The following is a 28000-nucleotide window of genomic DNA, read 5'->3' as shown; positions in this document are numbered from 1 at the left end:
AATTGAAAGCAGGAGAGACTCCAGACAAACCACTAATTAAGCAGTAATTACAAAAATACCCACCACTATTACACACACATTATGTAGACCAGAGGTACCACAAAGCCTGAGCTGCTCACCTTGGACAGCCTAGACTCAGGCTGAAGGGCAGCAGTTGTTTAAACAGCACAAAGCACCACTACAAGTCAGTGGAACACGAGTAATGAAGTTTGCTGTACGTGAATGGTTTTCATAAAATGTGTCTATAAAAATGAAACGCAATTGCATCACAGTAACAGCAACTGTATGGTCACAACTCCAGCTCCACACTCACTCATGGAATCCATCTGTGCCAGTGCACCTAGAAGTGCATGTTCTTGCATACAGACACATAAAGATCTGGGTTTAGGCAAACACAGGGAATATAAGGAGTAATTATCCTATTTAAGATCTGAAAGGGAGCAGGCACCTTTTTGCTTACATGAAGAGAGGCACCAGATCAGTAACGATCACAAATGATCCAGAGCTCAGTTTAATGCTTCATCTACAAGACAGCACCCCCAGGAAAACCACTTGCTAGTTTAAGATGAGAATTGATCTGTTAATCCTCCAAAATGTGTAGCTCTCCTAATAAGAGATATAAAACATACTGAATCACAATTGGCATTATAATTTCAGAAGAAAATGTCCATTTGGGAAGTCTAAATTTGAGACCTCATGGTGTCATGCAGACTGAAATGTTTAAAAATGGTAATAATGATGGAAAGAAAATTATGCACCATAAGGTTTTTAATAAGAAGCAGCATTTCTTAAACTTTAACACATTTTTTGAATGAGTAAAACAGGATTAAAGGCCAGACTCACATTACTACTGCAGGTTTTGTATCGAATATTCCGACCTTCACAGTTCCTAAAAAAAAAAAAAGAGTAAAAATTGTTACACTCTATAATAGCAAAACACAACCTTGCTTATTTTACAGCTAGTTATTCTCTCAAAAATTAGATTTTGTAGCTACTGCCCTAACATAATCTGGACTCAAAATACAAGGTTTAAATACAAAGGGGATCTGGGAATTCAACTCTTTACACTGCTGTCTCTCTTCAGCAGAGAACGTGTGACTTTCCCTGTAAGCCAAATTTACTGCAAACCTTATGAAAACCACATTTATTTTGTGAAAAAGGCATCTCTAAGCCTTATCTTTGCTGATTGCAACCAAGTTATTTCTGATAAACAGGATGTGACCTAGAGGAGAAGATCAGAATATCTGATTCATAATTTTAAATTAAACAGAGTTCTCGTGGACTGCATGCAAATGTGCCCAATGCCTGTGAATCCTGACATCCAGGCAATTCAGATCCTCAGTCTGTTGTTAGTAGCTGAAATAACAGGCATGTAATAGAGTCATGGTTATTTATTGTGGTCTCATAAATCTGGGGAGGTTGGGTTTCACACTTTTTTTAAAGATATACTCTGCCAAACTTCTCAATAACAAACCAGCACTTTTGCATAGTGTCAGATACGTTAAAAATGGCAATATAAAGCCTTTGAAAGAACTGAAAACATATTTCAAATGACTGGACAAGAAATTATGATTAATGATTTTTCTAAAATCAGGAACAGTGTTTTGGAATAATCCCTTCATACCAAAAAGATGTGCCTTACATTAAAGAATGCATGAACATATAACTGATAACTTACAGCTCTAGGATTAAATTTTCTTCTTCTTGCATGAAAATTGATAATAATTTTTTTAAGAATGTGTGAGAGGGACTGAAAAACAGCATTTGAAAAGGAAAAAAAAAAATAGATGCCTGAAGCAAGAATTCAGTTCAGCCGAAGGTACAACTGTTAAAGCTCAAGGTATTACAAGTCTCAAATTTCCAATCTTTTGCAAGACTTTCTGCATCACAACATGCAAATTAAAAATGTTTATGATATACGCAAATGTGAAAACTTTGTTTCACAATTGTGTGTTTCCTGGACATTACTAGAAAAATCAAACATAGAAAAAACCTTTTAAACTATGCATTTGTCAAGGTATGGAAAACACATGTTTTTCATGGGGGAACACATTAAAAATATTAATAAAACCACAGTGGAATTTATACTGCTACAATTTATTGAGCTTGTTTCACAGTCCCTAACACATTGGTAGAGTATCAAGGCTTCTTTCTGGAACTATTCTCCAAGATCTTTGTGCATTTTTCACTAAAAGCAGTGCTTTAGTCAATCATCTTTAGCTCTGTATTTCAGACAGTTTGCCCTTAAGTAGCACATCACACTCCAAGACTTCTAAAAAAAAGTGACTTCCTGGCATTTAACTTAAAAATTTTCAACTAAATAAAAATGTAAACACCATCATCAGTTTAAAAAATGTTTAAGAATAATTAAAGTAAAACAAGCAATTGTGGATGCCAGCACAGATGCCTCAAAGCTGGCTGGGGTCTCTTCTTGCCTGACTACAAGCCCAGTGCATTACTCCTGCTCTAAGGATTGCACCAAGTCCTGCATTAGTCCAGTTTCACTGCTGAGGTAAAAGGCTTTCACTGCAAGTGCTCTTCTCTTCCAGCCACAGTAAGACTGATCCATGAAAACATGTGGCTACCAGGAGCACTGCACAGAAAGCTGGCAGGGAAGAGTCAGAGAATCAGTTTGGTTGGAAAAGATCTCTGAGATCGAGCCTAACCTGTGACCCAACATCACCACGTCCATTTAGACCATGGCACTGAGTCCAGGTTCAGTCCTTCCTTAAACACTTCCAGGGACTGCACCACCTTCCTGGAGAGCCCATTCCAGTGCCTAATCACCTTTCTGAGAAGAAATTCCTCCCAGCATCTAACCTGAATCTCCCTTGGTGCAATTTGAGACTATGGCCTCTTGTCCTGTCCCTCCCTAGCAGAAAGCAGCATTTGATACATCCAGATGGGCACAGGCACTTGAACATTTTGTCATGTCCAAGTGCAGGTTAATTTGTACACAGGTAACACACCATTTGATTTCTATTACAGTGACAGGGACTTCTCTCTCTATCTGACCACACTAAATAAACAATTCCTGCTATTCCACAATTGTATTTTCATAACATGTTAAAGCTCAGAGTTAAAGCCTAAGTTACTTGTCTATTACAAACATGTATTAAAAGCAGTACTTTATAACACTTGATCTATCTTACCCAGCACTTGGTCTCAGAGACAGAAGCAACCAGAAGAGGATTGAAAATGTACCTGAGTTGCAGAAGAACCCCCCTCACAGCAGCATGTGCCTTACCTGCCATTTAAGCATCTCCTCAGGGAGTAGGAGGCTCCCCCTCCACAGGTCCTGGAGCAGTCACTCCAGGCTCCCCAGGCATCCCAGGAATCATCCTTATCTTCATCTGAGCGGGCAGTTCTGGAGTTCTAAAGGGAAAAAAAGGAATACAGAAAGGAGGAGAAAAAAATTAAATATATTTTACTGCTTGGCATTAATAGTAACAATTATGTTTCTTTGCTGCTTATTTACCATATTTCAAATCTACTATTTTAATGCATAACAATTATAGGGAGAAAAGGCAGAGTCTTTGAAGATCCAGCGTATATGATGTGCTGCCTCCTGCCAAAGACCTGCTATACCTAAACATGCTGTTGTTCCCAACACGCTGTGTAGGAACTCCACAGCCTTAAACACACAGACAAGACATCATGTCCAAACACATGATGGGTCTGTTACAACGAAGATAAGATTTTTAGAATCCTATTTACACCCAGCTTAAGATTAAAAAATAACTTCTTAAACCACCATGGTGATCGTTTGCATATAAAAATACCACTAGCATAAAGCAATGGCTTTTGGCATCATTATGAAACTCAGATTATGGATAAAAGTAAGGCAGTGAATTATTTTTCTCAGGTGACAGAGAATATTGACCAATATTTACTGTGCCCCAAAAGAATCACAACTGAGAGAACATGAAAATTTAATCCAAGCTTTAAAAAACAACTCTTTTCAGCCAATTTTTTTATTCTCATTGACTTCAATGGTCAAGTTGTCCAAAAAAAAGTCAATCGTTTATTAGAGGATAAGAATCTCTATTTGAATACTGAATTACAGAAGTTGGTCTAAAAACATCAGTGGTTTCTTAACTTTCTTGCTCTTATAAATTTAAAATTTTACAATCGCTTACCGTAAAGCTTTAAAAGCACTCTTAGGCCAATCTACCATTCCAAAAATGATAGAGCCCAGCTCTGCCAAGATCCCTGAGGAATTTTCACACTGATGTTGGGTTTACTTTATATCAGAAGCCAAGTCTGAAATGTCTGACACTGAAAATGGAACCAACTGCCTTCAGCCTTGACAAAAAAAGCTCAGCACTTCCCAAGTCACTCGGTACAAGAAAATAAATCAAGATGAACAAAAGAGTCACTTCTTTCACATTTATGGGTGCAAAATTAGTTTGTTCTCTGCAAGCCCAAAGCAAATGTTTGGGTTTTAGCATGATGAGAAATTACTAAACTTGTGATATTAAAAAAGCAACACATGCCACTCTTTTTTAGAATAGCTAGTTTTTTTTGACAAAGCAATGACAATGCCTAAAATAATCCTAACTTCATCATTGTATTAATACCAGCCACATGATATTAACAGACAGAATGTCATGTAAAGCCCTAAACAAAGTCCAGTTGTTCACTTCCCAAACTGCTTTGATAAAAGCCATTGTTCTGAACTGTATCTAATTAAAAAGCTGTAAATACTATGACGATCAAAGCAGAACTTCATGCCAACAAAGCCTTCTTTAGAATCATTGACTAATTCAGTGCCCACAGTGTTGATTTAAGCTCCAGCAAGTTCAAGCTATTTGTCCCATGGGAAAGAGTTAAAAGTAGCTTGCACTGACTTAATAATTTACTACCAAAATAATATTGATTTACTAGCTGTCTGGTTTCATAAACTCTACACATTACATTTGTCTTCACCATGGTACTAAATTAAAGTAAAATAAAGAAAAGATCACCAACACCATGATTTACACCAACAAAGCCTTGGAAAGTCATTTGGAATTAAATTGAGAGCTAATTGCAATTGGACACAGAAGGATATTACTGTACATCAGGACTGCATTCCCAGCTTGCTTGATTTCAGTTTTTCATTGTCTTCAGTCACAATTCTAACATGGTTCAGCAGTGAAACATTGGACCATATTAGAACAGTTTTTCCTTTAGTGCTTTAATTTTGCAACAGATGAAGTGCAACACATGTATTTTGCATATTCTTTGTGGAAGAATTTATATACCAATACAAACATAAATGTGTGCATGGACAGGCACATGTGCACCCATGATGTTACACAATCAAGCTAAAGTACTGTAGAGGATCCAGATAAAATAACTTAAACCAGCTATAAACACAACCTAGATGGTTTGCTGCTCTTTACCTGGAGCTGGATGGGAAAACCATCCCTGGAAGGAGTTGTACCACATGTGAACACAGGGTTAGATGCAAACATTGCAGTAAGAGCAATACTAAGAACCTATACAAAGTTTCTGCAGAAATCCAGTGTATATGATAAAGGCAGACTCAAAATATTTCATCCCAATCTAACTCATTTTGAAAGTAAAAAAGTCACAACACTAAACATGGACCTGAGCAATGATTACTTGAATCAGGGGGTAAGGGAAAATAAACTCTTGAGTTTTGAAGCACTTGGTGGTGTAGACAGAGCCTCAAAGGCTGAGATGACCATTTGCCAAGGCTTCCTCGAGGTCTGAGGCTCAGCATGTGCAATCTGAGTTCTGTGCTGACAACCCTTAGCTGACAGAGACAGCTCTGTCCACAGAGAATTTTACTGGAGTGTGGCACTGGTAGATTTGAACAGAGGGGAAAGTGCTAGTGTCAGTTTCCCTTCTTCCATCCAGGGCTCTGGTTTTGCTTCTGTCACATATGGGCACATACTGTACCACCATGTTCTACAAATTATTGGTGTGCACGTGTTCTCAGGCCACACTCGCCTTGAAATGTACTACTCGAGTAACTGAGCATAGCAGAAGTGGGCACTGAGGTAAAATAAATGAAATCCAGATGTTAACAGGGCTGATCATTACTCCAAAACAAGGGGATTTTTACTGTCACTTGTAGCACCCAGTAAATAACAACAGCTACATTGACACACATTACAAAAAATCAAACACAGAGCCGTCAGATGGAGAAAAAAAAATTATTTGGCCAAACTTTTGTTTGGCTGTTATGAGGGATGACATAATTGTCTTGAATTTGGTCATGTAGACTTCAAAGGAGAAGTGGTGCCAGAGAACGAAGGTCAGTTTATGCAGTTTTATTATTATTCAGACATCTATTACATAAGGCTTGGATATGTAAATGTTTAGCATTCAGTGTAACAAAGCTCCAGCTTCTCAACAGAAGTGCCCTGATACCTTAAATGTTTGTTTTACAAAGTTTTTAGCATACAATTTTTCTTTAAACACAAACACAAGGCAAGTCTATAGTATTCGATGTGAGAGCTGGGGCAGCAGTATGTGCAGTAAAAGAAACGCAGAGACCTGGCACACAGATTCTTCTGCCAGACCCCCAGGTCCCTCTGCCATGCACACACCAAGACAAATCCTGCCCTGTGGCAGCCCCTAAGCCCCTCCCCAGGGCAGGGTGCCCAGCTCTGTCAGGTTCTAGAAGATTCAGTGCACACTCTGGGCAGCAGATGCAGCAATGTTACACAGATCATGCCTGGGGCTGGAGGGATACACAGAAATGCTCTATTCAAACAGGTAGAAGTGGTGTGGCTCAGAAAATAAGTCTTTGTCATTTCAAGTAAGGACTTGGATATGGAGGAATATTTATCAATGTATCTGCTATTATGCCAATGTCACTGCAGCTCTCTGGGTGGCTGCGCTTTTGTTTTTCTCACAGATGATTACCAAAGTGGTTTGCATTAATTCACTAGAGCTTGCCAGATTCTAAAAGAAAATCATGGAAAGGAGTTACAATGGCACAGTTATAGCATATTGCTATTTAATAATGCATTTCTTATAATTAAATACAGAATTTAGGTTCTTCAGATTAAACTCATCCAAGGGAAGGAACCTGTTGAAGAGTATAAACACTTCTGTACCACTGAAGGCTTAAATTAAGCAATACCCAAAGCTCAGTGCTGGCCCTTCTCCCAGGAGTGAATTTCATCTTTAATGGTGTTTTGAACAGAGATGAAGCATTTCCTTTTCATTGCTTCTTCCCACTCTCACAACCCATAAATAGTATTAGCACTGTCCTGACTTTCAGAGCCTTCCAAAGCACCAGGTTATTTTGCTCTTCACTAATCTTCATGTGCAGCACTGCTCTGTGCCATTTGCTTCTCCTCATACCTACAAACAGAGGTAGCACAAGGAATTATGGCACTGAAGGGAAAATTTCCTGCCTGAGTAGTTCTGTGATGCATTTCCCAGATTCTTGTTTCCAGACACTACACTTGGTGGAAGAGGTATCAAATTGCACTGATGACTGTATCCCTGAGCAGGAAAGAGCAAGTATTTACCTGCAGATAATCACTGGATGAGCTATTCAGCCTCAGAACTGTATCCTCCACTTTTAACTCTGGCTGTTGTGTCTAGAGCCACACTAGAAATCTCTTTCATTGCTAAGGTCACATACAAAAATGATTTACACCTCTATTTTGCATTCTAAGTGAGGTGTAGAATGCAGATTACAGATCTAGGAAAAACTATTTCACTTGTGGCAGTGACTAAATAGAACAGTCAAAACATATTTCCAGACAAATAAGAATTATTAATAAAAGATCTTGCATTACCTGGTTTTAGCTTTAAAATTCCTCTTGTTTCCTTAAAACAGATTTCAAGACATTTCCTGATATAATTCTACTATTGCTGAATGCATTATATATTACCTAATTTGTGCACTGTGCATGTCATTGAGTTTAATAAATCTTTTACCTCTATGTACTAAAGCAAATTATGTATTACTCTGCATGTTAAAAAGAACATATCTGGAATTTTAAAATCCTGGAGAAAAAACAATGCATCATTATTTTACACTGATAAAAAACACCTGGGAGTAAATGCAGCTATTTTAAGCAGATGTTTAGAATTAATTAGTTTTTAAATTGTTAGCATTATTTCAGTTACATTACCTGTTCCTTGCAGTTGGCCTCAGCACTGCAAACTCACTGAAAAATGGAACCTGTGCCTCACAATAACAGGAACATTTCAGAAACACAAGCTGGTAAAACTCAGGAACAAGGTGAATCACCAGCATGGAATCAGCCAAAAGGCAAATGATGGACTTATTGAACTACATGAAAAAATACATCTGGGGGCTCAGATGGACTTTAGACCTCTCAGCATTGAATTCTGCAATGTATTTTCATTCTAAAGAAGTTTTGAATAAATTCAAATTGTGGAGAATAAAGCATGCACAAGTGTCACACACAGGAAATATTTACAGCATAATTCATTTTCATACTAAACTGCAGGCAAATCTCAGCATGTTTTTCAGTATTATACCACATCCAGATTTTTCCGTTCTCAGAGTGTTGCAAAATTTCATATTGACAGCACAGGCCTGCTCTGCAGGAGTTGTCAGGACAGACTTGGAGGTTTTGGCAGGTGGAGAAGGGATACTTGAGGCTTCTGGCATCCAGGAAGGGATGAAATGTTGCTCGGCTGTTTGGCACCTACGAGCTAGTTGAGGCTTTTGGCACTGAAAAGAGTCTGTATCCCCTCCTTCCTTCTCTGTGAGCAGTAACAGAGGGAACATGGAACTTGTGGGCATGGAGAAGAAATCGTGGATCCCTCCCCAGCCAGCCCAAGCAGAAAGCACCTGAATACCTGACACCTACAGTCTGCACCCAACTGTAAGGACAGCACCTACACGTTCCTGCTAAAAGGAATCAGCATTGAAGTACTTAAAGCATAATGAAGTTGCTATTTCTCAATTTCTGAGTTAATTACATCATTCAGAAGCCTTTACAAAAACTCCACACAAATTCTATTTTACTCCCTACTGACAAATTTGATGACCTACACCAGAGTCCCAGGGTACCTTTTAATTCCATTGCTGACTCTGACAAGAGAAGCACCTGCTTCTGGCCTCTCTGAACAACAGCAAACTGCCTCATTTTCTTGGGTGATATTCCATAAATTACTATTCTGACGGAAAAACATCTGGAAAGGGAGAAACCCTTTTTTAAATCCTGATAAGCACATCCTGCAAATACTGATGCATTACATCACTGGCAATACACCTGAAAATCTAGACTTAGTTGCCCAGATTTACATTCATGCTTGCCCAACCAGAGCCATATAAGCCCTGTATCTGCTTATCTGCAGTGGTAAATATTGTCCTACATTCACCAGCATTAGAACACAGAGAACATAGAAAATAAAAACTAATAGATGCTCTCCTGAGAACAGGGAGGAAAGGCTACTCACTAACTTTGGTGATTGTCAGGGAGGCAGACCAAGTCTCTAATCAGCTTTTGGGTCTAACCATTCAGGACAGCTGCCAAGGATGAAAAATATTAAAAACTTGTCCCTGAGTTTCCAGTATTCAGTTGTGTTCCAAGATTTAAAAGTACATGTGACTACGTAGATGGAAATATATAAATCTGAACTCTCAATACATATCCATTTCTCTGAATCTGCCCCATCTGAAATGGAAACTGCACTGAGAAGTGTTTAGCATCACTCCAATTCCCTCCATTTCTAAATGGTCTGGAGAATTAGAACTTGAAGATTTTCACGTGTAGCTGGCAAACAGCTTAAAAGCCACAGACCCTGGAAAATACACAGAGGTTCTGAAAGGAAACATAACCAATAAACCAGTATAAATTGTAGCACACTCTGCCCGCTCTCTCAGTAGCCAGCCTGAGGCAAAATTTGCCAGAGCTTGGAAGAGAGATAAAGGCAGAATTTTAAAATGGGCAAAAAAGAAGGAATGGGGTGCCTTTTAAAAAGTTTATTAGAAATATTATATTATTTTTAAAAAACAAACAGTGATTATATTACCATTTCCAGTTAAGAACTTAAAAGTTATATCCTAGTATATAATAAAATAATTTGTAAATTATCAATTAGAAAACATTCTCCACAATCTGGCATTTAAATACTCAGTCCTTGCATGTAGTCGTGCAAATAAAACTTGGCACAGACATAACAAGAGCATTTTCACAATACAAATACAATAAGCAGTCTTTAAACATTTTCTTTGCATCTTTGAAAGGTTATGTATTGTGTCCATTGTGTGGATGAGGATCTGACCTCAGGAAGAAGGATGAAGTGCTTTGTGAGAGTAGCATAGCTGAGAATTTTATCTCAGTGCCCAAAGGCAGATTTTCATGCACCTTGTAGAGCTCTTCCACCTCTAAACATTGCCCTTTCAAATATGGGTATCTACAGTAGGTACAAAGTGTGATGGGGAAGACAGTGTTCAAGACATTTGGATATGTTAATTATCTCTGGGTCTACTCATAAATTTGTGTTAACACCATCCATATATTTCCTGGAGTTCATAAAATAGTAATAATGCATGAAAGCTTTACTGAATGCATATTCAAAATTTGCACCTGGATACAGTGGATTTTTCCACCTTCACACAGCACACCACATGTTCCCCATCCAGCACAAACAGTGTGGCAGGTCAGCCAGAGTCCAACATGCAGAATGCCTCAGGTGCATAATAGAAACAGAGATTCCAATTTCTGGGAAATATATCTGGCATTATTTTTTTGAATTAACTTATTAAATGTATTTGCAAACATCCAAATGAAGGTTCTTTTAAATGCTTTACCATGCAATTTTTAAAACTGGTCTCACTTCAGCACATGCAGTGGAAAAACAAGAGTGACATGGATGAAAGGATGGGCATTATGTCTGTGAAAGGAGAGGACCATCAGCTTTCCAAGATCACACAGGAGAACATTGGTGCCACTGTCAAATATGCAAAATCTTCCCTGTTGAGGCTTATTTTTCAGAGGTTCTTTTCCATATTCGGATGCAATATAAAATTACAATCCTACTTCTGTGATTACATATTTTTCAATGCTTTTAAATAATACTTTCCATGTAAAAAACCAGAACAAACAAAAAGAAATCCATTTCTCCTGAGGGCCAGGTACTCCTGATAGACTCATCTCTTGATAAAATTCCTGTGCTGGTTTAGGACTCCTCATGTCCTTCTTGATGTGTTCATTTGATGTGACCCACTTGACAGTATTTGAGGAAGCCACTCCAGGCTAAGGAGAGCTATGGCAGGAATGCTGTCAACTACTGAACCTCTGGATTAAAATCAACAGGGCAGCAAATTTACAGTTTACTGTAGGAGAAAAGAGCCAGGGGAGAGCATGGGGGAGAATTGTTTCTCAGCCTACAGGTGGGGTGTAAGAACCACAACCACCATGGAAATCTCTCCTGCTGATTTGTGGTGGTCCAGGTAATTTGCCCAGATTTCCACCTCAAACTCTGAAGAATGAGAAAGGCTGTTCTGCTCCCATGAATGCTCCCACCTACAACAGATTGACATAATGGCACCACTGCCTCACACAGCCTCATTAATTACTGTATTGTGCTGAACTTGTTGAAGGGCTGATTTTCCAAGACTCTTGTATATAAAACTTACAGACAGGTTATGGAAAAATAAATCCAGAGGGAGAGTGGCATTTAAAATCACTTGTGGTGCATATTATTTCCCCAACAGTTTACAACATCATGAGCAAGCTTTATTCCATCACAGTGACACATGAGGTATTTGATTTAAAGTAATACCCTAAAAACCATCACTTAAAAATACACAAGTCATTGACACTTATGTGTACTGTACCTTCATACATATGCTTTTGAAAGAAAAGACATGTTTTCATTATTTGGTTGCAACATTTTTTTTCCTTTTTTTAGGAGAATGTTTAGAGAATTTACAATTCTAAAAACCCACTGAAACCAATCCTTTTTCTCAGAAAAAAAATACTGCACCTCTAACTTTTAAATGAGCCTCAATACATATATTTTAAAATTTTGTTTAAAATAATTTTCCTGACTTGAGACACTGCCTGCCAAGTTCCTGCTAGAAGCAAAATTTTATGGCTAACTGCCAAGCCTATGAATAAAGGGAGTTTATAGGGGAAATACTGACAGAAGAATAAACTGTAGCAAGAGAAGGCAGTATAGGAAAGTCTTTCTTGTGCATTTTGTCTATCCATAATCTGCAGTATTCATAACCCTGGATATTGGGATATTGCACTCCTGCCTGCCTCAATTTCATACCAGGATTACCCATAGTGCCAGAACAATTATTTGATTATAGGTATTTGTACCCTATCACTGAGATGAGGCATCCAAACTCCTCGTTTGTGAACAAGTGATTCTACTCATGTCTCCTGCCTCACCCTGCTATTTAATACTACATGTAGCACTTTTAAGGGTAATATTTCTATAAACTTAATGCAAAGCAGATCACAGACCATAAGCAGATACAGCCTGGCAACAGAACAAATGTCAAAAGGAAAAATATTAAATCCATATTGTTAGATGACAGCAATTATACAAATCCTAATTTCTATTTCTATAAATGGAGACAAAACCATAAATTTTGAAAGGAGTTTTTTTTTGTTAATGTGTTTGTTAGCCCTGATTTTTAAGGCAGATATCACTTTTTGAAGAGCCATTTCAAATTACTATATTGAAGGAGAAGATTTACTATTCCTATAACTGAATAGCAATCTAGACTGATATTCTGCCCAAAGTAACTAAAACTTGTCAGCCTGACCATGGTGCCTCTTTAATGTGGCATAAATCAAATTTAGCCAGGTGAGTTTTCTTCTCAGAGAAAGCAGTTCTTGCCCCTTTAACAATGAGCTGATCTTTGGCTGATATTAAGCAATGGTATAACTGATCCAAAATCAAAATACAATTACAGTGGTTTTTTTTATTACTCCTCCTAACTTAGAGACAAATTCAATATTTGAGTTTGCCCAGCTCCACTGGCTCCAGCTGATTTCCTGCCCTTGAAGAACAGCTTCATTCATTGTTTGGAAGGGGTTGCTTTACACAAGGGCAGCCTGACCTCAAGATGTTGGGAACCCTCCTTGGTGGGCACCTGCACCACTCAAAGGGGTCCTTCAGCTGCTTCTGCTCTACCAGGGGTGGAACTTTTGTTTGATCTCTGGTTATTCACAGCCAAAAGCTTGTACCATCTCAAGCTTCCTCCAGCTATCTTCCCTCAAAAGCAGCAAAACACAATTAAATTTTAAAAAATAAAAAAAAAATTTAAAAACCAAACCAAAAAAACACCCAAAATTAAAATCTCCTGCCTATATCTCATCTTGCAGAGGATTTCAATATGCAGAAGTTCTGAGGGCAGCTTTTGGATATAGCTTATATACAGGTTTAAAAAAGACTGCTGCTGAGAAAAAAAAGTCAGTGTGCAGAGAACAGTTTCCCAGAAATGTGTTTTATGTGGGATTAAAAATGTAATATTCTCTTGTCATTCCTTTCCACTTTAAGTCAAATAAAATATAATCCATTGAAACTCATTTGATATCTGGTGAATAGTTTTCCTTTTATTGATTTTCTAGCTTCCAGCTTGGGGAGAAAAAAAACTTGCCTAGGGAACAGTTACAATGGTAGCACAGGTCTAGATCCAATTCCCAAAGAAGCAAGAGAAACAGAAAAAGCCACTGACTTCAAATAAAGGAAGATGAGGGCTTAATTACACATGTGGGGTAAAGACATATATTTCCCCATTTGGAAAAATGTTAGCACAACTAGCTGTCTCTTCTGTGTCCAAGTTCCTGGCTTTTAATTCTCCAAAGACACAATTATCCAATGAAAGCATTCATGGGAGAAAAAGACAATTTCATCTATCTTGAGTTTGACTCTGATTTTGTTCCAGATCTCTACTACTGTGTATGTTTCACCACAGTATCTTTAGCACTCGGCACAGGGCAGCAGGCCTGGATATGGAATATTACCACGACTCTTTCCATATCTGTTCAGTGCCAGTGTTTCCTATTATCAGTCCAATATTTTATGGTTATTGTATTAGCTTCCCAGCAGTACCTTCTCAAGTTCTGTAGCCTGAAACCTCCATTAACAGATGCTAAATACAATAGTTGTTTTTCCCTTTTAGATCTTGTGAAAGCCCATAAAAATGAGTGGTCAGTTTGTCCAATTTTCTGAAGAAATTTTCCAAGATTTGAATGGGCAACATATAAAACCACTAAAAATACTCTTGGCAGCTCATTCATTTGGATTATGTTCCTTCTGCCAAGCCAACTAATGAATAGCTTATTCCAAGATAGGACTTCCGCATGAATTTTTTGTAGTAAAGGTAAGAATATCTATTTATAAAATTCCCTGGTTGCTTGTATTTGAAGGGTTTGAAGAAGGGAGGAGTTTGGATGGATTTTGTGGGTTCTGGGTTTTATTATTAGCATTCGGACTTAAGGAAAATTTGTGGAAATAAATTAACCAAGAAATTCCCTTTTTGTTTTTAATTCTTCTATATGCTCTGGTAAATGAAAGACAACCAAACTATCACTGCCAGACACTTAGTGAATAAAGCTTGATATAAAAGCCATTGTATTTGATGGAAAGTCTCACTCACTTTGTTGGGTTTTGTATAGGAGCTACAAGAACCCCTGAATTCCATGTCAGATACAGCCAAACTACAGATGTGGATGTGATTTCTTATACATATGGGCAGATAAAGATCAAAGAAGGGGGGAAAAATCTCCTGCATACTTTTCTCAACTTCATTTCTTTTACCAGTCTCCCCTGGTTATAAAGTATTTGTTTAGAGTCTAGAATTATGCTTCTTCAAATATCCTCAAAAAAGATCCACTTAAGAATACATTTTTACACATACACAGCTTTTAAATGGTGGGGTTTTTTCAACATCTTTAGCATAGCAAAGTTCCTTTTTTGGCATGAAAGAGAGAGATATCTTTTATGTCTTTTCCCATATTCCATATACAAATTTATTTTGAAAGCTTGAAACAACTTCCTGCTTGGTTGCACACATTTTTTCCACTGAAATATATAAAGCTAAATTAATTAAGTGAAGCTTTCCAGAGAGTTAGGAGATCAATGAGCTGTGCAGTCCACAACACACAGTTAACAGATTTTATATGAGTTTATCCACTGTCAAATTTCAAACACTTTTGAATGTTCCACATTTTATGGCATTACTTATTTCTGTTCTTAAAATAGACCCTCAAAAGAGGCCTTTTTTCCTTAAGAAAAGACCTTGTTCACCATTTATCAGTCAACTGAAAGACCACAGCATAATTAGTTTATCATATTTATCTCGCTGAGCACAAAGGCAGATCAGCACCCATATATTTTCCTCACTGATGCACTACATCTATAAATTCCATAGTTTTTCCCTGAACATCATTCAACTCTATTAAAAATTACCTGAGCAGCAACTCATAGGTTGAAGAATAAAGGACAAGCTTCCCAGCCTTTGTAGAGATGACAAACAGCTAATTGTAAAAGTATAAATTTGGCTTGTGATCTCATTCTCCTTCCCCCTTTGTATGTTCAAAGCCACAGCAGCAGCTAGATAAGAATAACAAACAACAAGGGAAGCTAACTACAACAATAAGGAAATGCTGGATTTGGAAGGCTTTGCAATCCTGGTCAACAAATAGATTTAAAAACAAGCTAAGCAAATATCCACCAGGATATTTCACTTGGATTTGATCCTGCCTGGAAGCCCAGTATAGACCACAGTGAGTTCCAGAGCCATTTGATGTGTACCAGGTACTGCAGTGGGGGACAGGGGCCAAGGTACAGCTACTCTGAAGAAGCACTCAGGATTCAGAACACAAAAACAACAAAAGGTCTGCACTGCTCTAATGCCTAAGCTTTGCAACATCTCCTATTTGGCTCAGAAACAAGGTCCATCACTCAGCTATCTGATCTTTCCAAGATGTGTGTCCTGGTTCAGGCCTGCCAGAGGGAGGCTCCTTCCAAAGCACGTTATCTCACAATGCAGTTCCCACTTTCAGCAGCATCCTTCAAATCATCTAACTACTGTTTTGCTCTACTCTTTTACCACAAATCAACTTTGTGTTTTTTATTTCATATAAAAGCAGCCTGGATGAATTAAGTCTTCTGTCTTCTGGAGGCTGGCTATACATACCTATTCCCAAAGGTCTGTCTGGAAACAGATATATTGCACACCCAAAAACTACTTCTCTTCTGAGACTTTTAAGCTTGCTGATGAACAGTTCCTGCCCAATTTAGATCATTAACTTAACTCCCAAATCCTCATTTGCACTGTAAATACCACCTATTGTACCAATATATTTTCTCACTCTTTTGGCCACCATGGATTAACAGCTCTCTTTAGAAACTACTCATGAAACACTGGGAAACATCATTAACAGAGGCAACAGCTGCTACATCCACATTCATCTTCACTTGGCTTCACCTCAGCTCTCAGCAGTTTCACATGGCCATGCAGAAGGTTCTTGGGCTGCATTTTGTGTGATACTGGAGAGCTACAGAAGTCCCAGGGGAAGCAAAAAGAGAGAAGAGGGTTAGCCACCCAACACTCACCTATTTTCTGACTCTGAACTGTTGAGGGGCCAGTCCCTTCTGTGTCCTTCTGACACCTCTTGTTACAGCAGGTCACTGACCTTTCTAAGGGCTGCCTTACAGAGGATCTGTCCTTCAGTCAGGCTTTGCATTTGTGGTGTGCACAGTCATAAACCTACTGCAAAGACATCTTCCTCAGCACTGCTTTTCTGAACATTCTGGGGCACCAGGTAAATCTGGATTAGTCCCATTGCTTTTATTTTACCTCATTCAAACAGTTTATTGCTTTTGACACCTGGGTCTCCTGCCTTTTAGGCATCCACACTGCTAGAGGGACAGTTTAATACCATCCATACATTGTTGGTCTGGGTCTTACAGTTACACAATCAGAATTCGTATTAGATGCCAATAGAGGGTTTTAAAAACATAACTATGAAAACATGAGAAGGATTTTAAATCTACTTTGTGTAATTTGGCTGAAGTTATCATGTTGCAAGGGGATCTATTCATAGGCAATCCTAAGGGGTTTTTTTTCGCCTAGTTTTCACTAGGGAATGTTTTGGAAGAAAAGTATAAAAAGACATTGTTTCCTTATTATATAATACTCCTGACTTATGCCAAGAATATTCTCATCATAAGCATGTTCATAATCTCAAAGACTGAGCTATTGCATTACTTGTGTCTATACAAATAATAGGCTTCTAAAAATATGATTCCTTGACAGTTTTTGAAAGGTGACTTACATATGATTAAAAAGCTGTGTGCTTGTGTTTGCATTTCTGATTTGTAAATCCAATCCAGTAATTAAAAGCAGATCTCAAGTGTGTCTGCACACATACAAAGTGAATACAAATCTAAGTCAGAGATGCATTGAGGAGAAAATACAAAAATCCAATTTTGCTGGCATATAGTAGTTGATAGTTCAGACACCACCAACAGTTTTCCCAAGAGAAAGTTCCTGTTAACAGTAAATGTTTTTAAAGGAAATCTCTTCTATAACTGTAAAATGCTAAAAAAGGGATTGACAAAAGAGCACTGAAATGTACATCACACCTACCATCTTTTGATACAATGCATGAACACAGCACCTGAAGCAGCTAATAAATTCTCTGTTGGAAAACAGGAATAAAGCACTGATTTGCTGTTTGAGAAGAAAGATGGGCTGATCATGTACTCTGACCTCCTATAACACCAGCAATAGAATTCGCTCTTCCTGCTTTACTGAGCAACACAACCCAAATATGCTATTTCTTTCCAATTTTTCAAATGGAGAGAGAGAAGCACATCCTGAGTTGGACTTAAGGGATACTTTTCAATTGCATAGTTAACAATTTTTATTGTATCCCCAAATCCTATTTCAGAACTCAAGCCATTCCTTAGTTCTTGACTAAAATCAAATCTCCCAGTACAGGCAATTTGCATGTGTCTCTTAAATGACACATTTTTTTGCATTTACAGTTATGAACTCATTCAAATCTGCTCCTTACAAACAAGTTTGCAATAAAGAAGTGTTTTACTTAACTGACACAGATGTCAGTAAAAGATCTCAGTGTGTCAGTACAAACCCTTTATACAAAGTGAAAGAGCTGAAAATTAACCCATACAACAGAGAAGTGCTAAAAAAATTAGGAAGAAAGAAAAAAATTACTTTCTCTGTTTTACCATACTTAATTCCAATGTTGTCCTTGTCCACTGTGCAGAGCAGGAGGCTCACACAGTTTGATGGAGCCTGGCAAAGAACAGATTCCTTAACAAGACTCGTCACTAAGGAAAATTGGATAGGATGTGTAGACAATAATACTTCTGGAAGGATGTGTGTCAGCTTTAGAGGACAATATTGTGTGCATTATTTTGCCTCTTTAAAGGAATAACCTATAGCTGGAAGAAAACATGCACAGCTTGAAGGTCAGTAACCTCATCACCAGTCATGGTTGGGTACCCAAGGGACAAACAGAATTTACAGAATGGTTATGCTCTACCTATTCTGTTCTAGCAAGACCTTGGAGCACGGGCACTTTCTAACAGAGTAAACCTCTGCCTCCATCATACTCCTGGCTGAGTTTGATAAAGAACTAAAAGACAGTAGAAGTTAGACTGCTTCTCCAAAACTATTTTTACATCCCTTGCATGAAGAGAATACTTCAGATTTCACTCTTGCTGCAGTAACTGCTCCCTCATTCAGCTTCTGGGCCCAGCTGAGGAACTGGGAAGCATCCTCAGGAACAGAGCAGAGAGCTCTGTGCTGTGATCACACCACCCAGTGCTCTGGTAGCCCACCTGTGTCAGACAGAGCCAAAATCCCCACTCGACACTGACTGCAAACCCAGCTTGTCATAATGTTAGCCTCCCAAGTGAGAAAAAGAATTGCATTTAAAAAAACCATGGTCCTCTCTGCCAAGCAATCCCTTTAACTGGCCCAGTTACTTTGCATAAATCCCAGCAATGCTAGGGGAAAAACTCTAAAGACGGACTACGCCCTTCAGTAATTCAAAACCACTGAGCAAAGATATCCTGCTGTAACATACATGGTATTCCAGGATTATAATTTTTGCTTTGAGGCACCTTTCAACGTAGACCAAATGGAAGCAAACCTCATTCCTGAGTGCTATGAAGCCAGTTTTGTGTCTCTCACAATTATGTTTGAAACCATAATGACAGATTACAGGAAATGAACATATGGACAGGGTGATTTATAAACACTTTTAAACAATGTAACTTTTATCAGTTCTGCTACATCAATCACCCATCTAGGAACAATTATTTTTTTGTATAAGATACTCTCAAGAGTGGTCAGGACAGGATTTGCTGACAGCTTATCTTAAAAACAGAATTATAAATTGCCTTCTCTTTCTGTGCCAAGGTAATGGTTCCATACAGATAAGGGAAATCATGTGCTTCTCACAAACAGAAGAGCATAAGCAGAGAACCAAGAAAACTTTGCTCTGTGTGTGGGGGAGGCTTAATAGTAATTATAAAACTGTTTAACTTTTGCAGAGCATTTGATCTGCTAGGCATAGCTTTAAAATCAGTATTTATATAATCAATAATTCATATGAAAAATGAATGTAAATGAGTGGCAGATTTCAAGTAACTCTCATTAAGGAATCAACAAAGGAAATTGGAAGTAGGTACAATTACTAATTAATAAATAAAGACAGCTAAGGTGAGCACTCAGCAGTCAGCAAGAATAAGAAAATAATTACAACTGCACTTACAAATAGTGAAAATTATTTTGAAAAGCATTCCACAATTTTGGTTGTTATATTTTTATAAATTTTTGGAAAGCTGAAGGTCCAAAAAGTAATAATAAAAATGGCCCAAGGCCCAAGACAATGTCTTACCTATGGACCTTCATGAACAGGAGAACACAGGATTAGAGCATCACAAATATCTTCCCATGAGCAAATCACAGATCCTAGAAGCTTATTTATATCTATGAATTGCAGGATAGTATAACAAATCAGCCATTGGAAGCTGAAACTGGACAAATTCAAATGAGACACTGGGCACACAGTTCTCACATAAAGAACAACTGAGTGGTTTGAGGCAAAGATAAACTGGATAAATTGAATACACGTAAGGTCACAAACATCAAATAATAGTACTTTTCCTTTCAATTTCTGTCACTATCTTAATAATATGGAAAATCAAGTCTAATGTAGCATTTTATTATGGGTGTTCCTGAGAGCTAGAAAGAGCCACTGAAGAAACTGAAACTGCAGGAAGGAGTCTTAATCCATAGATTTTTAACACAAAGATCACTGCAGCTGGAACCATACAGCAACAACAGGCCCCCAACACAGCAAAATGTGCAGGTTAAGGGTTTACAGCCTTAAGGCTTCTTTCTAGAGGACAGGAGTAACCAGAGGATGGATCTACCAAATTAACTGTTATAAAGCAAAAGATTTTAGAGGAAAGGAGGAGAATGTGTAAAAAATCAAAACCAAAATCAACAAAACCAAAGGAAAAGAATAAGCACCTACAATGCAATTCATAGATGACTTCAAGCTCCCAAATCAAAATTCATAGCTCCTGATTTCAGGAATCTGAAATGGTTCTCTACTTCTGCATATCAAATCCTATATGCTGTATAGGAAGAAACTTAAGAAAAGAGAAATAAAAACTACTTGTATGTACATATACATATAATTTACCTTTGCCATAAAACAAGCAAACCCCATGACCTTAGTCTGAATCATGTCAGAATTTCAGAAGTGAATAAATGTCTTCAAAGAAAATAATTTTCAGTAGTTTATGTCCCTTACTCTAATCCTTGTTACTAGCAACTTCTCACCAGGGGAACTATTGGGCCAATCAATTTATAGGTTAAAAAAAGGAGTAGAACAAAGTTATCCCTGTTGCTCAGCTAGCAAGGAGACAGCAGTATTTTAACGGAGCAGCAGAGGGCATCGAAGCATAGTAAAGCTCAAATATCCTGGTAAGGGAAGCTGCCTTTAGGTGACAGCACACGTGCAGCATGGACAAGGGGTTAGGGCAGAAGATCCAGGATCCAGGCACCTTCTCTGATGCCTGATGAGGAGCAGCTACAAGTGTTTGGATAAATAACTTCCTGACTCAGTTTCCCAAACAATAAGTGAGATTATGGGCAGCTAATCCTGACCCCACACAAGGCAGGTTTGTGTTTCAAAAGTTAATGTGGATGTAACAGTCACCTAAGTAAAGAGGCAGCTGGAGACAGTCCAGTTAATTACCTTTGAGAGAAAATGCTAATTAGGCACTAAATAATATCACTGCAGTACACTCTTTACAGCTGACACAGACAGTCCATGCTGCACAAGGCAAAACCAACTGTACTTCAAATGAGACTTTGAGTTTTACCACTTCAAGCAGCCAAATCACAAGGTCTCACATATCAGGGCATGAAAGCCAAGTGTGTAATACTTCCTCTGGAGAGCTGCCCGGGGTAGAACGGCCTCATTGCTCTTTTGCCTTCAGACATGTTCCAGTAACATCCTCTGCCTGTTCCAAGATGACCACCAGCTAAAGGGAAATATTTAACTGCAGCTCAAATGGTCAATAAGAATATAGCTGGAGAAGAAATCTGAAGAAAGCTGTCATAAGTAACCTAGTTGGAGATTCAGAGCTTGGTTATAAAATTTAAACAGTAAGCTTATTGTCTTCATTTTTTCTCTCCAAATGCTAACACACACGAAAATCAAAATGCAAGAGCAGCTTGCAGTTGGCTAGTGCTTTTCTGTATTAAACTTACACACACACAAAAGAAAAAGTAAAATATGACAATCTGTTTTAGCAGGGAAGTGGCTAATAACCTACACAAAAAAGGGTGAGGAGGAAGACAGATGTTTCTTATTTTCTTTAAACTGTTTTCAACCTTCTTTTTTTATGTGCTTTGTTGAAAAAAAAAAAATAAAAAAGCATTTCTATTTCTACAACGTACAGCAACCTCCCACAGAGATGGGAATCCCACAGGAAATTTCTATCAGTTATCTGCTACCTAGATTTCTGTTCCATGAGCTTGATTTACTTTGGATTAATTTGCATTTTCTGAAAATGAATTATTCTGACATTCATTTTTCAGCACTCCAATCATGGACTGCTACCACCACAGCAAGCTCACACAGCCCCAGAGCAGAGCTGCTGGGCTGTGAAGGCTCTTAGAAGAGTTTATACAGTGATACAATACCAGGTTACCCATAAATGAGGGTTGGCACACAAGCAGTTGTCACTAACTTTGCTGTGAGGTCTCACCAGAAATGGTAGGAAAAAGAGCAGACAGTAGAAACCTTTTACAAGCCCTGTCTGTTCTGGTTTTCAGTCTTAACTCATGCTGCTGGGTCAGGAGAAGACCTTATCCTAGCCCAAAAAAAAGGAGATTGCTCAAACAACTTACTCAAAGGATAGCTGTGTCTGCTCTCCATCATCCACATCTCCCTCTGCAATAGTAACGAGGTGAGAGAGATTTGCAGCCTCTCAGACCAGAGTGCTTCCCCTGTCTGGAGGCCCTCAGCAAGCACCACACCTTGGGGCAAACTGGTGAAGAATAAAGCACCACAGCTTGGGAGATGGTGAAAACAACGAGGGTTTTCTCCATGTGTGAGGTAGGGGCTGCAATACCCCAGTGACACTTTGCCTGGGAAGGGCTCAGTGAGGAAAGCCTCCAACAATCCTTCCTGTGCTTGTGCTGTGAGCCACACATCAGGGACTGTGTTGTGGAGTAAATTTGCTGCATATTCTTTCCATTTGACAAGGGTAAACTACTCCAAAAAGCTATTTACTTTCTTGCTCTGCATACACCCAGCATCTATTAGCTGAATCATCCCCAACTTCAGCTGAGCTTCTGAGTCAATTACCAAGGTTGCTTCTGATCTTTGTTCATTCAGAGGATAAATTGTCCAACCATGGTATTCAGTTTTCATGAAAAATCAGTTGTACCATTGCATACAAAATCTCTTCCTAGTCATCAAAATAAGCAAGAGCAAAATCTAATCTTTTTTTTTTTTTTCCATTTTACAAAGACCATCAATGCTCTTCAAAACATATCTTGGGATTGAATATCTTTAAAATATATATACAAGCAGTTAATTTCAAATTCCCACCTATAAGAGGTCATCAAAAATTTTAAAAAGCATTCTTATTCAAGAAATGCCTTTTTCAAAGAACAGAGGAGGAAAAAAGCCCATGGACTTCTAAAAAGCCAACTGTTTTATTTCAGGAACAATGACTCCAAGTTTAATCAGGTGAAAAGAGGTATTTCAGAAAGTTGCCTGGCTTTATTCTAATTACACACAAAAATTGCTGTATGTAAGTGGAACAATCTGGTTTTGAGCCATTTATGGTAACCCATCAGCCCAAGCCTCAGCTGAATGCAAATCATCCACAAGACAGAACACCAGAAGTGGAGATACGAGATTAAAATAACAAACTGGGTTATTTCACTTTTGTGCTGTCAAATAACGCTTCTTCCAGAAGCTTGTTTAAAAGCTGTGCCCTTAAAAATTGCTCTGGGTTATATTCCTGATGATTTTTGGCACCAAACCCAATGTTTCTCCACATTAACTTATTAACATTGAATAGAAGTAAATCACCAAGTTAAGGGGAAAAGTACTTACTATGTATTTTCAAAGTTTATAAACCATGTTGATTCCTTCCCTTGGCTTCTCTCCAGAGAAATTTACTGGGGTAGCTGAACTGATTTACTACCTGCAGGAGATTTTAAGGTAGGTCCAACTTGGACACAAACATGAAAGGTTATCTTGGTCTCACTGCAAGAACTGTACTTGCAGAGGAATGTACAAAGGTGCTCTTGGCACAGGGAAGAAAGGCTTGAAGGAGCTCCAGGAGAGGGAAGACTATCAGTCCTGGCACAAGGACAAAGCAACTCTTCTGGCCTTTTCTGCTTTCAGAGCAGAAAGAGCATCTTTTACACGACCAGGCTCCTCCTGCTCATTCAGCACTGCGCCACACCTGTCTGCTAGAAAATGTGTGTCAGCAGTGACAGCCCCAGTATCATCCTCATCATTATCTGGTATGGGGGAACTGAGAAGGAAATCAGAGGTTTCTATAAAAAGCTGAACTATCTTCCATTGTGAGTCGTGAGAAGATGGAAAGGAACATGGATGTTTAAAATACTAAAGAAGAATAGCTCTCTGCACAGAAGAGGCAGAGGAGTCAGAGTATGTCACAGCAGGGCAGTGTGTGTTACAGCCTGCAGGAATAACAAAGGGCCCAGGAAAATGAGAGTATTGCCAGGCAGAGACTCCCAAAAGCCTAAACCTGTACCAGAAAGCCCTTACAAGTTTCACAACTGATTCCAACGACAACAACATTTGTTTCTTAAAAGGAAAAAAAATGAGAAACATCTGTCCCTGGACATCAGAAGCAGGTGTGATGCATCACTTCAGACAGAAAAGAATGAAAAACCTGATGGTTTAACTTGCAAAAAACCACCAAAAAACCAAAAAACAACACGTCAACCAAAAATCTTATGAAAAGAATACAGAATATTTCATTTCAACTCCATTAACCATGTTATATTTTCCCCATCAACTTGCACATCTGATTCTTAACTTTTAATTAAATAGCAAAAGAAATAAACTTTCCATTCTTCTTTTAAATGCACATTTGAGTGAAAATTTATGTTACCATATCTCAGTTACAGCTTCCATAACTTCTTTATTACTAGAGTTAATTAAAATTAACTTTTATAAGGAGGGTGACTTAATAAAAAAGAACCAGTGAGATAAAAATGTAATTGAAATAAGAACCCTGAGATGGCCAACAGCACAAATTACAAAAACACAAGAATGCCGAGCTAAATTTGGTAAGCTGAACTTCAAGGTGACAGAGCATACAAAGAACCCACAGTGTCCACAATTTGGCTATGAAAAGCAGTACAAGAGGCATTACAAATCTTTCCCTCTAACCTATTGAATTACATGTTTGTCATTCCTAATTAGTTTTGTCATTGAATATACACATGGAGAAAAGATTTATTAAAGAAAAGTAACCTTATGTACACACTGGATCATTTATTCTAATTAAACAGCATTCCAGACAGAAATACAGTTTCAGCTACAGCCCATTTCATCAATAGAAGATGAAAACAGTTCAGATGAAAGGAAAAACAGAAATATAGGCTCAATTCTACAATAAGAGCAACGTGGGGGTCACTAGAAGGAACAGGGGTTTCCTGAGCACAGCAGTGATGCTTTTTTTTTTTTTCTAATCCAGCTATTCCAGCAGTTACCAGTGAGTTACAGGAAGTGTTTGCAGGAAAGAGGTGGTGCACAGCTATGCTGCGGGGCATGCTGGGATTGGGGCACCGCAGGGCATGCTGGGATTGGGGGGCGCTGCGGGGCACGCTGGGAGTGGATGCACAGCAGGGCATGCTGGGATTTGGGGTGCCACAGGGCATGCTGGGATTGGGGCGCCGCAGGGCATGCTGGGATTGGGGCGCCACGGGGCATGCTGGGATTGGGGCGCCGCTGGGCATGCTGGGAGTGGGGGGTGCCACGGGGCATGCTGGGATTGGGGCGCCATGGAGCACACTGGGAGTGGGTGAGCCGCAGGGCATGCTGGGATTGGGGGTGCCGCAGGGCATGCTGGGATTGGGGGTGCCGCGGGGCATGCTGGGATTGGGGGTGCCGCGGGGCATGCTGGGGACACAGCTAGGAGCAGCTAGCAGGAAGAGGCACTTAACTGGGAATAAATCTTATGTGAACTATGGCCTTCCCCTCCTGTATCCTCAGTATTTTGTGGTCTTCTGAAAACACCATCATTTACTAACATGAAAGCAACTACAACAACATTCGTCATTCTTCAGGCACATTCGTTTTAGAAGAGAAATCTGAAATCTGATCTCTGGTCTCAAAAGCAAAAATTAAGGTTTCCTGCACTTCACTTTCAAGAATTTCCTGACCTTATTCGAATCTTAAGCATCTCTGACTGGGATGAAGTATTGTTCCACCACTTCAGAGTGATAAGACAGCAGTGTTGGACAGGATCTCCTCTGGCACCAAGCAGGCAGAATGATTTCACTCAGGCTATTGAGGAGCTGGTCCTCTAATGGGCAGCATGACAGCACCAGAAACAGTCCATGTGCTGGAAAGCACTTGGAGAGTTCAAACAATAGGCATGCCTTAGAAACACTGATTCTTCTGTCACTACCACTCAGTTACAAGAAAATACTTCTCACATGTCCACCAGCAGCTCCAACTCCTGCACAACCTGACAGCAGGTCCTGCCAGGAGGTACTACTGTAAAGCACACCAAAGCCAAATTATTACTCACACTAGTTCATTCCACCTTAAATTAGCAGGATCATTTCTTTAATGAAAGTTTTCTTGGCTTCTCTCGCACTTGGGAGAAAATGGATACAGTAAGCTGGTTAATACACAGCATGGTTTAAACACTGGTGCATGTTACAACTTCCCGGCTGTAGTGACAGCTCAGTCCACAGAGCATCTACCAGAAGTATCTACCCAAATTAAAAGGCTATGTTTTCATTTTGCAGTAATTGCAGCTTTGGAATCATTATGGCTCAATACAGTCATCCCTGTGCAAAGAGCCTAAACAGCTCTGGATGCAGCAAACCCCACTGATCCTCCTCAGCCATTGTGTGGTTGCCTGAACACCCTGCAATATACCATTAATTCAACCACTTTTGCTCTGTAATACCAGTTAGGCTATTCCAAACATAAAATAATATAAAGTGTTATTAACTTGGAAAATAATTAATAGTATATAATCCTTCAAATTTCAAAGGTTTTTTTCTAGCTTGGGTTTAATTGTATCTGCAGTAAGCATTCACTACAAAAACCTGTACAAGTTTCAAAAAATGACACAGTATGTTGACACGAGACTCATTAAAATTAAGTTGATAGAAATCAACACCTACAACTGGTGAAAAGGCATTTTTAAATATAGCAGAAGTCAGACAGCAAGAGAAAAAAATGCAATGCAGCCTCATTGGTAAGCCCAGGGTCATTGCAGAGCACTGTTATCAGGGCAAACAAAAATTCTGAAAGGGAAAAGTGGGTATATATTTGGAGAAGCTGATAAGTTAGTGAGTACAACTAAAAGGCCATCTTTCCCACCATATTAACAGCTCTTTAAAGGTTTTAAAAACTGAAGTTGACAATCACAGAAATAGAAGAGGTGGTGTGCTTTTTCCTGGGACACCATTAGGTGTGCACAGGTTTTGCTTCCCAGATGAAATCAGACAGTTTCACACGTGTTCAGGCAGGAGATATCAAGGCGGAAGAGTCCAAGTGCACAGTAACAAAATAGAAAGTGAAAAGACATTATGCATGCTGACTGCAGATAGCTTTGTGCCTCTACTAGCCTCTTTACTTCATTGTTTTTCCAATTCTGCACAATTGTTGAGTTTTTCCTCAGAAAATATCATGTGAATGCTGCTCTTCAAGCCACAGTGCAGTACTCCCAGATTTCCACCCTACATCTTACAGGTAGGCCCTCCATACCTCCAGCACAGAAATAAATCACATTTTTCATTGTGCTTTAAATGTTACTATTACACATAATTATTTGCACTATACTTTGCACAGATGTGATAAGCCAGATGTGACTTGTAATCACAGATAGCTCAAGGGCATAAATGTTGCTCTAGCAGATATTTACAAAGCCATGTCCACTTCAGGGAGCAGCACTGACATTCTGAGATGGTCAAATAGGAACATTGAACTTCTCTCTAACTCCTTCAGCAACTACCTCCATTTTCAAGTCAATGGGATTGCCAAAACTAATGGACTCTCCAGCTCCCAAAGGTCTCTGCCTAAGGGGAGCCATAAATACACTACAAAAGAAGGCACTACAATATTAATGATCTGGCCTGTCTCCTCCTATTTCCTTGCTTGGGCTCTTACTATGTTCCCCAAGAAACTCTTACAGAGGCTGAAGTCATTTCAGCCACAGAAGAACGCTGCAAGGATGCTCAGTTTGGTTCAGCCTCAACTTCTGCAGCATAATGTCTAAGCACAGTATA

The 28000-nt window shown here is 38.9% G+C and overlaps 1 protein-coding gene across 6 annotated transcripts in view; it reads right to left on the bottom strand.

Annotated features, from left to right (window-relative positions):
* ADAMTSL3 (ADAMTS like 3) overlaps nucleotides 1-28000 on the bottom strand; it is a 174694-nt gene that overhangs the window by 93639 nt on the left and 53055 nt on the right. For all 6 annotated transcript variants that reach the window (XM_033071114.1, XM_033071111.1, XM_033071113.1 and 3 more), the window contains 2 exons: nucleotides 3248-3375; nucleotides 844-889 (listed from right to left, as the gene is read on the bottom strand). In XM_033071114.1, the coding sequence (XP_032927005.1) occupies nucleotides 844-889; nucleotides 3248-3375 (174 nt within the window). The remainder of the gene's footprint in view (nucleotides 1-843; nucleotides 890-3247; nucleotides 3376-28000) is intronic.

This window comes from Catharus ustulatus, chromosome 12, assembly GCF_009819885.2.
Source record: "Catharus ustulatus isolate bCatUst1 chromosome 12, bCatUst1.pri.v2, whole genome shotgun sequence".
In the NCBI taxonomy this organism is placed as follows: Eukaryota; Metazoa; Chordata; class Aves; order Passeriformes; family Turdidae; genus Catharus; species Catharus ustulatus.
The sequence above is the reverse complement of the archived record's forward strand: the minus strand, read 5'-3'. Positions and strand labels throughout refer to the sequence as shown.